This window comes from Paralichthys olivaceus, chromosome 12 (genome assembly GCF_024713975.1).
Source record: "Paralichthys olivaceus isolate ysfri-2021 chromosome 12, ASM2471397v2, whole genome shotgun sequence".
Taxonomy (NCBI): Eukaryota; Metazoa; Chordata; class Actinopteri; order Pleuronectiformes; family Paralichthyidae; genus Paralichthys; species Paralichthys olivaceus.
In genome coordinates, this window is record NC_091104.1 from 8992036 (window position 1) to 9003983 (window position 11948).

Below are 11948 nucleotides of genomic sequence, written 5' to 3' on the forward strand. Positions count from 1 at the left end.
TAAACTGCAGTTATAGTTTGTTGGAACTTACCCAAAATATAAAACCACACTGGATGTGAAAAGGGCGGCGTGGTGGTAAAGTGTTTAGCCTCTGAAGGCCAGGCTTTCTGTGTGGAGTTTGCATGTTCTTCCCGTGTGTGATAGAATGTTGCACCATCCAAGGTCGACGCCACATCTCACCCAAGGTCGGCTGGGATTGGCTCCAGCCCCCCTGCGACCCTCAAAGGATACGCAGTGCGGATCTGAGCAGACACTTCAACAGTATGATATTACAATAATAATCAAGTCTTGAGCTGCTGCACATTCATCATTTTATTTAATATCCACACGGCTGCATTGACGTAGAATTTGCATTTACGTGACTTTTAACAGGCTTTTTTTTAAAATGGTGATGCACATTCTTTATTCACACATTACCCCCCCGACCCACAACCTCTCGACATTGTAGAGACAATTACAAATTGACAGCATCACAATCTTCATCCCATCAGTTTTCATCCAAAACACTCTCCTCTGCCTCTGCTTACCCACAGTGCTTTGCTCTCTGTCTTCATGAATATCATGAATGAAACAACACACAGTACATACACAACTTTGCACATGCGGGACACATACATACAGGTACAATTCACTTGGCTACTGTGGGGTTCAAGTTATAGTTACAGAACTAGTTCGACCCTGCGATCCCAGTAAATCAGTTATTGTGTGTGTGTGTGTGTGTGTGAGGTTTGCGGGGAATCGTGAGAGTTGTGATGAATCTAAGTCGGACAACATGTGTGAAGAGTTTAATTCCATACACATCATTTGAGAAAGTGATAAAATAGGAAATTGATCGCACAAAATAAGACTAATTGCATTCTTCTGTGTTATAAAAGTGCATTTATATAATTAGAAAATATTAGGACAATTTAGAGTTATTGAAAATGATCTTTTGTCGTGCAGCATTCACACTAAGAGGAGAATGATCAGTAGTGTCGTTTTGTTCTCGTGCTTTGGTATTGAAGAATCTATGTGTCTGTCATTCACACCAGTGTCAACTTAATTCTTTTAAAGGCAGAACAGCAACAGAGCTAATCATATTTTAACCTGCGAATCTTACACATCTCAACATGTGACGTCCAGAGAGGATTGAAGAGGAAATCGTGTGGTTAAAATGTAATCCATTACATCAGATGTATCTGATTTTTAAAGAGCATTGAGTCTAAATCTATGAAATATGGTCTGAATTTCAGGGAAACTAGTGAGGTGAGAGCATTTAAAGTGCTTTTTATTTCCCTTGAGGAACTCCATCATTTAAACCCAATTAAAAATTGATTTATCATTTATTTATTGTTCTAAAAAACACACTTCTGTATACTTTCATGTACACAGATTTAATATTATAATTAATGTTTGAAATGTGGGAGAATTATTGGAAAATTAGACATGAAACAGTTCAGTGGTTTAGTGTGTTTTTTTTCAATGTCCAGGATTACTTTGCCTCCAATTATATATAACATTTGTTTTATTCATTCTTATTTACAGAGAACATCTTGGAAATCTCTCATTTACATTTACATTCAATTGACTCACCCTCGATTTTACACTGTGCAAATTTGTCGACGGCATACTTGATTGAAGGCTTTGATCATGTCCCTCACATTCACAATTTAAATACATTACATGTCAATAATTTTAACATTTTTAGAATATAAGATAACAAGTCAACACATAACTCTACAAAAGCATTTATAGTCTGATTCCTTGTTAGCATTATTATAAGCACATGTAATGGATTACAATTACGGAACCATTAATTAATAAGATTACTTTTGTAATGCTGTTGAATTAAATCTGGTATTCTAATCCCTGCTGACAGATTTGTCTTTGCACACTAAGATTCAGTAATCTCAGGTTTAGCAGGCGACGATCGCTCACTAGCAGTGGACACGACAACGTCTTTTAAAGCAGGTATGACACACGGCACAGTTCACCTCATGTGTGCTCACAATAAACACCTGGACACTGATTTTTAGAACATAAAATAAATACAAAGCAAGCAATGCTTTAATAAAGTTTGCACACTCTTGTCATTAGGGAAAAATCTTGAGCTGTTTTATTACACATTTTTCTCCTGTTTTTATTCAAGAGCGTGGTCTTTTAATTTGAAAACAGTGCTCATTGATTTCAGATTTTTCAATGCTTTCACTACAAACCCTGCGCTCGCACTCAAATAGCACTTGCTTGTGCTTAGATTTGCTTTGCTTGAGCTCAAACCGTGCGCTTGCACTCAGATTTCAGATGTCCAAAAAATTTTAAAACATTTATTGAGATGCTTGATTTTGTTGCTTCATGTTTACCAGAGATCTGCTGATTGCTGCTCCATGAAGGTGTTGTTGTTTTTTTATCAAGCACACTGACGGGAAGCCAGTGTTATAAAAACTGTAAAGGGTAGGAGTGCATCGACCGTTGATAGCCACCGCGCATACAGGACTCTAAAGTAAATGCATCCACAACAAGGACAGGAATATTTCATTTGTCTGTATTCTATTGGTTGGACATTTTTTATTTTCTGAATAACCTTTTAAATTCCTCTCAGGTGAACTGGTTTAAATCAACTGAATGGGCCCAGAAACATATCACAGGCTCACACATCGTGCCTCTAACCATGTGTATGCTAATAACTTTGACTAATAGATCCTCAGCTTTCGTGGATTTACATGTTTGCAGCTCATCTTGGGCACTGGGTCATTGGTCAAAAACATCATGCAGTTCTCTCCACAGGGACGTTTGTTCTACATGGACAAAGAGAAATAATGGCTCTAATGCAAAAGAAGCCCACAAAGGGGATGGGGGTGAATAGGTTATCTAATTACCCAGTTGTTTTCATGCAGTAAAGAGCCTTATATTTCCTTTATGTCCCCATATGATCTCTGTTTCTATAATAACTCTTTTGACTCCACACTCCCACAAACACATTTGTATCCCTTAGCTCATATTCACCCTCCACCTCTGCGCCTCTCAGCGAGCCTCAGAACTCGATCTTGCAGGCGGGGAAGGTCTCATCCTGCATGGCGACAGTGCTGTTGGATCCCAGCACGGTGATGCCCAGCTCTTTCTGTCTGTCCTGGGTATGCTGGTACCACTCCTGCATCGGCACGGACTCAAAGGTAGGGATCACCGTCACCTGGGGATACGCAGGAAAAGGCTAAAATGTAACCTCAGTTGTATGTCGATGAATTTCCATGACTCTGCAGTAAACCATGGACACTTAACAGTCGGGATGAATCCAGTTGTTCAAGTGTGTGTCTACCTGCATGGTGTCAGACCAGGATGCCTTTCCATCGAGCAGAGCATCCAGTGTTTGCCTCATAAGCTCCTCCCTCTCCTGACTGTCGCCGCTGATGATGTAGCAGGAGGAGCGGACACACCTGAAGAAGTCCACGGTGACGGTTGGTGAGGAGGCTCCAGAGGGGATGTACGCCAGGTCCACGTACACACTGGCTTCTCCAACAGAGGCAGCCTTAGAGCCTGGGGTAGAAAACAATGTAAGAGGAGTCAGTGAATACGCTTTAGTCTGCAGAGCTACTACTGTATTTGAGAGCAGAGAGAAAACACCTGTACCTGGACTGGGTGAGGATTTTGCTGGTGCGGAGCGGGTGCTGGATGAAGGCGTACGAGTGGAAGAGACGTTCCCTTTGTTGACTCCACTTTGGATTCCTGTCCTGCTTTTCCCCGAGCCTGATCTGTGGGAACCCTCGACAACCTGGTTACATAAAAAACAGTGTAGACAAGGTGTCGTTTCAGATTTCACTCCACACACATGCCACAAGGATGTCTGCAATAGACTGGTGATGAGCTCAGTGCCACAATAAATAAGTTTATAATTCAACAAATGAATTCCTAAATATACGAATTAACGCACGATATTTATAAAGACATCCTTTTCTTCATTGTCGTAAGACAAACTCACCCCTGGCATCTTTTTCCCTCGCATGCCGCCGGCTTTTGCTCTCTTCCCGTGGGCATCAGAGTCAGACTGAGGAACAGGCATGGAGGTGTCAGGGTGAGGAGGCAGAGGCGGACTGTCCCTGAGCGCGGCAGGGGGAGGGTCGCAGGGCAGAGCCTGACTGGCGCAGAGGTCATGTGGGGAGTTCGTCGGCTCACTACATGACTCGTCCTCATCTGAGTCCAGCGCTCCATCTGCCGTGGTGGACGGGCAGTCCTCTGTACAAAATGGGGCATTTGATTCGCTAGGTGATGTGTCCTTCATGTTGTTATTGTTGTTGCCATAATGATGCGAAGTGAAGGCTCCTCTGGGCGGTTCACTGGCTGCCGAGCTGGAGTCGGGAGGTTTGAAATGCTTGAACTCACAAGGAGAAACCAGACAAAGATCTACGTCGTGAGGTGATGCCTCAAAATGAAGCGTGCCAGGAGCCTGAGGTCGCCCCATCTCTGAACCTTGCCCCAAAGATCTGGGCGGCTTCTTCATTGGTAAAGACATCCCAGCAAAATGGGCTCCGTTGGAGTGGGAGTGATGAATGCTGTCCTCCCCTTCTCTCTGGCTCACGTTGGTTGGTCCCTGCTCAAAAGACATGGACAGTGACTCATCTACTTCAGTGGACTGAGGTGAGCTCACCTCTGCTGGCATGGAGTGTGTAGTGGTGGTGGTGGTGGTTGTGGTGGCCAGAGAGGGAGACGGGTCTGAAGATCCATCTTTAAAAGTCCCCAAAGAAAGGAAACTGAGATGCTTCTCCCTGGGGTTTGTGTGGCTTTCTGGGGGGTTTTTGTTCTGGGACAGCTGCCCCTCACTTTGTCTGGTCAATCCACTCGGCTGGTTGACCTCACCGGACTCTGAGTTTCCCATCTGGGCCTGTAACCTGCTGAGAGTGGCCTTGTTGCACCACACGTCATCTGGGGAGAGACAGTACGGAGTGTGCCCTGCGCTGTTGGGCCGTGAGTCAGGGGAGGCCGGCTCCACAGTCTCCTCATCAAGGCTGACGGGGGCCTGGTTCTCTGGAGAGGATCTGGAGGGAGGGCTGTGTTTCAAAGCGCCGTCTAGGAGAGTGTACTCAGTCGGAGTTAGGTCTAACTGGACGTCGTGCTCGTTCTCTGATGCGTTGTTTAAGGGTGATGGAAATCCCACAACTTTTGCAGGTTTGGAAGTGTTTCCAGAACCTCTCTGCAAGTCTGCACCAGCTTTCTCTCCAGTCGCAGCCTTAGCTTGCACTTCATTATCACCACCTGCTTCATCTTCTTCAGCCACCTTACTTGTCTCTTTGCCTCCCAGGCCCTTTTCATTTCCTGACTCACTGCTCCTCTGCTTTGCTTCATCCAGTCCTTCCTCCTGCAGCTTGAGAAAATCAGCAGTCATGTCCTCGGGGGTAGACGTTTTCGACCCGCAGGGATTCACTTCAGTTTCTGTTGCCTCTTTTTGATTCTGCTGCTCAGTAGGAGGCATCTCAGGCTCTGGGATTTCCATCCCAGTCCCAGCATTGGGCTTTGTTGAGTTGTTATTCGGCAGTTCAGTGTTTACATGTGTCTTCTTGCCATCGTTTGCCTCCTTTCCTGATGGTTTTCTTGTTTTCTTCGCTCCTGTTTTAGAGTCATTTTTTGCTTCCTTTTTGAGCTTAGTTTTATTTTCATTCTTTGGTTTGGATGGGAGACTTTCTTTTTTCACCTGATCATGCTTCGTTACGCCATTCTCTTCTCTATTGCCGGTCTTCTCCTCTCTTTTCCCATCCCTCCCTCCTCCTTTCTTTGACATATTCTTCTCTGATGTTGGTACTTTTTGCTTTACACCCACTTCTTTGATTTTGGTTTTATCAGGATCCCTTGCACCAACTCCATTTAAACCTTTTCCCTTTTCCTTTACCATGACCTCATCTTTAACCCCTTTCTCTTTCCCATGTTTTGATGTTGTGTCTTTCCCTTGTGACTTGCAACTATCTTGGCTGTCCATCCTCTTGTTCTTTCCGTCTTCACCCAGCCTCTCCAGGTCCCCGGTTGTCACAGTTGGTTTTCGGAGGAAGGCCAGACCCTTCAGCTTCTCCAGCCCCTGCAGCAGCTTCGCCTGGGGCGTAACACCGGGGAACAGCACCCTGACCACCTTCTCTTGAGGGCACGCTGGGTGCCACACAAGCAGAGCGGACACGGAGGCCAGGGCTGTGAGAGGGAGATCTTGAGATTTGGATGCTGATGAGGAGTCAGGCCAGTTCTGCATGAATGTCTGGTACTCCTGGCTGTTTTTACCAGGACTGAGGAGGTACAAGTCCAGTTGTCCCACTCCCATCTTCTGAAACAGGGTCAGTGGCTCGAAGGGGACTGCCTGTGGTCGAAACATTGGTTGTGGTCTGATGTCTAACTTCTTTAATAACTGTAAAGTTAGGGCGGCCTGCTGTGTGCTCTTCAAGACATTGTCCACACCTGACAGGAGGAGATTGACAAAAATATGAAATACATATTTCATGCATATTAAAAATATTAACGCAAATGTTTATGATTGTTTTTATACATATCTGATTAACAAGAGGGTTTTGAGTTCATATTCCCTGTTACGTTATGTCTTGTTTACTTCTACATTATACTGCAGTATAGGTTCCTCTCACTCACAAGGCTGTTGCTCCATCTGCAGCCTGCTGGGGGCATTAAAGAACACTACTCCAAGCTCTGGGGAGATCAGCCTCTTCGACAAGTCCTCTGCTGAAATAAAACAACATCAACACGCACAGAGACACACAAACATTTAGAAAGTTTAACATGAAACTGCTTAAGATTTCCTCATTACATCATCCTTCTTCAGGACCATGATCAACAGAACCATCTGACCTTTGACATCAGAACTCAGCTCCAGCTCGGCCACCTTCCTCTCCAGGAAGGTGTTGACCCCCGGCAGGTTCTCTGTCCCGATGTGCGTCAACAAAACAGCATCAACACGGTCCAGGTGGCGGACCAGTTTCCAGAAGCAGGCCTGTGTGTCCGAACCGCCGTCCAACAGCACCGTGAAGCCGTTAACGGCAAAGAAGGCACAGTCGCCTCGGCCGGCAGGAAAGACATAGCAGCAGGGGCGGGACAGCTTGAGGAAACCAACTGTGATGGGAGGAGGCAGGAGGTCAAAGCTGGACAGAGGGCAAAGGGTCCCAGAGATGAGGGAGGTGAAGTCCCCTAGGGCCTCCATGGCAGGCAGCACCTCTGGGGGATTAATGTGGAGCATGAACGGACGCTCCTGAGGCTGGTTCCCCAAGAGAGTCTTCCTCCACTCGCCGATGTTGGGACAGCTGAGGGTCAGGCTGAGCTTAGAGGAGGAGGAGGCATTGAGAAACTGAAAACAGAAACAACAGCCAATAGTTCTTTTTTAGTCCACATTGACTGGCTGAGTATTATTCACAATTATGTTATCTTATTGTGTGAATACTTATATTAGGATATTGTGTTCATAAGAAAGAAAAGAAAAGCAAACAAAACAAAAAGATATGCTTGTCTCCCACTCAGAACATATCTTCATTTTGATTCTTTAAAAAACTCATTTGAAAGTTTGATTTTCATTTGTGATGTGTTTTTCTGAGAAAAAAAGATTTTGATTTTGGGGGATGTGGGTCGGCACAGTGGTCCAGTGTTTAGCACTGAGTTTGCATGATCTCCTTGTGTCTTTGTGGGTTTTCTTCCAGTGCTACAGCTTCCTTCCACAGTCCTCACTCTAAAGTGCCTGCAGGTGTGAATATGAGAGTAAATGGATGTGTCAGCCCTGTGATGGACTGACACGACTATACCCCACAGCTGGGCTAGCTCCCCAAAGTACAAGCAGTTTAGATAATGGGTGGATGTTTTTCCTCTATTTTCATCTACAAAACCAAGGTAAATAAGCGGCAAATGATTAATTTGTCTTGTACTTGCATTGTTAAAATAAACCAAAATTTGTATTGATCAATAATAGAAGTAACATTATATAACAGTTTGATGCAGAAATATAAAAATGGGGAGGGATGTGTCACCTGCTCTGTCAGTATTTGTTTCAGCTGGTTTGGTGAAAACAATCCTCTGTGAAACAGCAGGTCTCCACTTTCCTCCACGCTCTGTCCACACAGGATCAAGAGCTTCTGAGCCGATTCCCTCGACAGCAGAGAAAACACCTGAGCAGACGAGAGAGAGAAGGTCACATGTGTTGTTTACTGTAATATTTTCACTGCACAGCCTCTTACAACCAAAAGTCAAAGAACAACAGCAGAGCAAAATGAAAGAATATGGGTAAAAAAATTAATCTTTTTGTTGTTGAAAATATATTTTAAATAAGACTCGTGTATAATTGATTTTAGAGCTGAAATGAAAAGTAAAACATGTTTAGATTATTCACATATCTTATGGAAGAGCTTCTGAAATATGAGTATTTTCTACTTTCTGTCTTCATAAATTTTATGTCTTTGAGGTTTGATGCTTTAAATACACACACAATAAGCAGTTTTAAGAAGTTACCTTCACATTGCTTCTGTAATTTTCATTACACGTTTATGTTCCCTCCTTTGTTTCAGGATTTAAATTGGAAAAATACAATTACTTTATTTTTTTCCCCATTTTAAATAGGGCTAAAAATGGTCAAATCAAAATAATTGCACAGCTGTATCATTGTGCTTTTAACTCGGTCAACTGTGCTCTCACCTCTGAATGAACCTGCTCCTGAGACGGACTGATGAGCACCTGAGTGTCCAACACTTTGGTGCCGTGCCGCAGACACTTCTGTCCTGAGGAGGCAGAGAGAAAACAACAGATGGAAGGAGAGGGTCAGACGAGCGAGGGACAGAGTCCTGCTGAGGGAGTCACAGGAAACCATGCAGGTAAAACAGAGAGTGAAGTGCGGCAACCGGGCGGCTGTTTGACTTGCTAAGTGAAAAAGGAGGAAGGGAGGGAGAGTCGAAGAGCTGAGTCGGAGGGACTGTCTGAGGACAAGATGCCAAGTTCACTCAGTCTGCAGTGAGGATCCAGTCTGAGAGGAAGTGGATGAACGGACGAGGACACAGAGGCGAACGCAGCCAACTGGAAAATAATGACCCAAATACGAGCAAAGGTTTCGTTATCTTTAACTCAAGTTAGAAACAAAAGAGAGAAGCAAAATACATCACTTTCTATTGCAGTGAATTAGGTTCTTCACATATCTGTGCTTTGCAAATTTGATCCACTTAATATGAAGCTACATCCAGATAAACAGGAGTTAATCCCCACCTACTAGTATCTGTGAAGATCATTCGTTAAGACACCATATTTTCTCTTTTAACTATCAGCATATACAGTATATATATATATATATATCATCTAGATCTCCCCCTAGTGGCTGGCACAGTGTAGGTCATAAACCCCACCTCCACCACGTTATCAAATGGGACATGGATCAAGGTGAAAGGTCAAATACACTTAGCATTGTAGTAGTTCTTATCACAATGGTGTTTGTTGGATTGTTTTTGATGCTATAAAAACCAGCTCATCATCATGATTGACAGCAGAGACTGACTCACGATTGGTCGCCTGTGCATATGGGCGGGATCTCAACAGTGCAAGATGGCAGCACCCATATCCAGAATATTATTGATAGAAGAAATGAAACTACAGGGAATCAAACACATATCAAACCCCCGAGAAAATCACGTTAGCACTTATCAGAAGAACCTCAGTTTATCTACCACAGAACAGACTCTACTCGGCTGCTGTTTTGTCCTCTGTAGAGTCCTCTTTTCTTGTTTGTGTTTGTCACCGATACTTCACAGCTGAGCTCTAACACGACTGTCTGTCGGCCTTTTCACCATTTTCCCTGCTCGTCCTTGACTCTGCATACTAACAGAGAGAGAGAGAGAGAGAGAGAGAGGGAGAGAGAGAGAGGGAGAGGTGGCACAGCTTGGACACTATTGTTTTCTGTCCATAGGGCCCACCCATGTTAAACAATCATCCAACTGCTCCTCCACTTTCCTTCCTTCCTCCGCTGTCGACCCCCCCGACCCGCCGAGCTGGCTGGTTACCACAGAGACGGGGCTTTCTGTGAGGTCGGAGAGTTCGGGGTTGGAAGAATCACACACAGTTTCTTACCTGTACCCTTGAATGACGCCGTGTGATGGGACAGGAACTCTTGGAGATGGAGGTTCAGGTTACAGGATTTTAAATCAATGTCCCAGGACCGGATACCTGCAGACGTGAGAGACATTAGATCAGATGCTGCAGTGAGGTATAAACAAAAGAGCTATATGCAGATTTATGTGTTGTAGGTTATGTTTTGCAAATAGCACATAAAATACTACTGCTGCCAGTCCATATAGACTTATAGACATAATTCATATGCTAAAAACCACAATATTAACAATGTTTGACCATCTTCTTGTCCTATTCGTACGTTTTGTTTTGTCGTGTATAGAAATAAAATGTTCTTTTGACTTACTCGGTACAAATACAGGTTCATATATGTTTCCTTTAATGCAGTCAACAGCCATCTCTACAAAAACAACTGACTATAAGATAGAAAATCATGACAATGAAAAACAACAACATAGTGAAAATCTATTCACTGATTATTCATTTTACAGATTGACTAAAGAAAAAAGGAATCAAAGCTGCATTAGAAACAGTGAAAAAGATGAAAACATGGCTGTTTGTCTGAGCTCATTAAAAGTTGATGATATACTGGTGGTGAGTGGTTTTCATGGTTTAGTGCTGGGACCAGTGGGAATGATAAATACATTTATTTCTCTATTTCTCACTCACATCAATCATTTTGTTTCACGTTCAGTTTGCTAGTATCAAAGCCATTTTGAATAGATTATGATCTGAAATGTCCCATCGTCATACATCCTTGTACATGTATGGGACTCTCAGATTATAACGCATTCTTACAGCATCATGCCTTTCCGCCTGTGTACCCACTGTCTCTTTATGACACATCGTTCACAAGTCGATATGTGTTGACTGAACATCCGCCCTGCAACATTTCACTAAAAGCTTCTCCATAAAACGATAAGTGATGCGAAAGCAGCTCCTGCAGGCTGCTTTTAATTATAACGCGTCCACAGGGAGCAGCAGCAGCAGGAGGAGGAGGAGGCGGAGGAGAAGGTGATGTTGATGGTGGAGCATCTCCAGATGACGCATCCTCGGTCAGTGGGGTAGATAAAATCACATTTATACACTGCAACGGGGTCAGTGTCACATCCTCGCTGATGAGAGGTCTGCATCTGATTTGTTTCCTCCATTCAATATTACGCGCAGTGGCTGTGAGAGGCGGATTGTAATGCACGTACCTCGTTGAATCTCCCCGCTGATGAGCGCCTGTGTGTGTCCGAGGTGGGCAGCGGTGCGTCCGACGATGATGAGCACGGAGTATTTGTGCGGGCAGAAGTCGAGGTTTGCGGTGCAGGCTGCGCGCCTCGGCTCCTCCCGGACCTCCCTCCCCAGCACCCGGCTGGACGCCATGTTGGAAACTTGCGTTGGGATATGATGTCATTGAATAGAAGAAAAAAAAAAACCTGACAGCGCCTTTTCTGATTACAGGGAGATGACAGCTGATGTGCTGGAATGCAGCCGTGCTTTAGGAAATGTGAAGGGAGACGCTGAATTATTGATGACGCACGGAAAAGGGGATCAATATGGTTGATTTCATTGGCTTCTTATAAGTGGTGCAGAGTGACCATTGTAATCAAAAGCAAATTACCAACAAGTGATGGCCATGCAATTATCTACACGATATTACAGCTGACATAAGGCGAGCGTGTGGTTTAAAAACCAAAAAAGAATCTGTCTTCATAATACTACACATTTGTAAAGTGTATCTTTCTTGAACATGCGCACAGACACATCCGTGAATCCAAAAGTTACGTTATTGGCTTTATTGTGAAAAATGTTTCCAGAGCCGTAAATTTATCACCATACACAACTACAACCAAAAACTACATTTTGACCAAAACAAAGATTTGTGACAAACAATCACAAGATGCCACAGTCCC

General features: G+C 44.0%; 1 protein-coding gene across 2 annotated transcripts; it reads right to left on the bottom strand.

Moving 5' to 3' along the window:
• Positions 1-294: 294 nt before the first annotated feature.
• LOC109636280 (microtubule-associated protein 1S-like) lies at positions 295-11589 on the bottom strand. Of its 2 annotated transcripts, none has more exons than XM_020097901.2 (10): positions 11247-11589; positions 10048-10143; positions 8632-8714; positions 7971-8108; positions 6808-7300; positions 6592-6681; positions 3953-6405; positions 3604-3745; positions 3293-3510; positions 295-3166 (listed from the first exon to the last, which is right to left on the bottom strand). In XM_020097901.2, exons 1-10 carry the CDS (start codon positions 11416-11418, stop codon positions 3011-3013), a joined length of 4041 nt encoding a protein of 1346 aa, XP_019953460.1. In that variant the 5' UTR covers positions 11419-11589; the 3' UTR covers positions 295-3010. The 2 variants fall into 2 exon arrangements, with proteins under 2 accessions (XP_019953460.1, XP_069392489.1); XM_069536388.1 differs by having other exon boundaries at positions 6592-6678; positions 11247-11588.
• Between the last annotated feature and the right edge of the window lie 359 nt (positions 11590-11948).

Bases quoted from the DNA above. Each gene is read 5' to 3' on its own strand.
- LOC109636280 (XM_020097901.2), bottom strand. From the start codon at position 11,418: ATGGCGTCCAGCCGGGTGCTGGGGAGGGAGGTCCGGGAGGAGCCGAGG. The intron at 8,715-10,047 runs GTAAGAAACTGT...CTGCCTCCTCAG, and splicing joins GGCGTCATTCAAGGGTACAG to GACAGAAGTGTCTGCGGCAC. The intron at 6,406-6,591 runs GTGAGTGAGAGG...TCCTCCTGTCAG, and splicing joins GCAGATGGAGCAACAGCCTT to GTGTGGACAATGTCTTGAAG.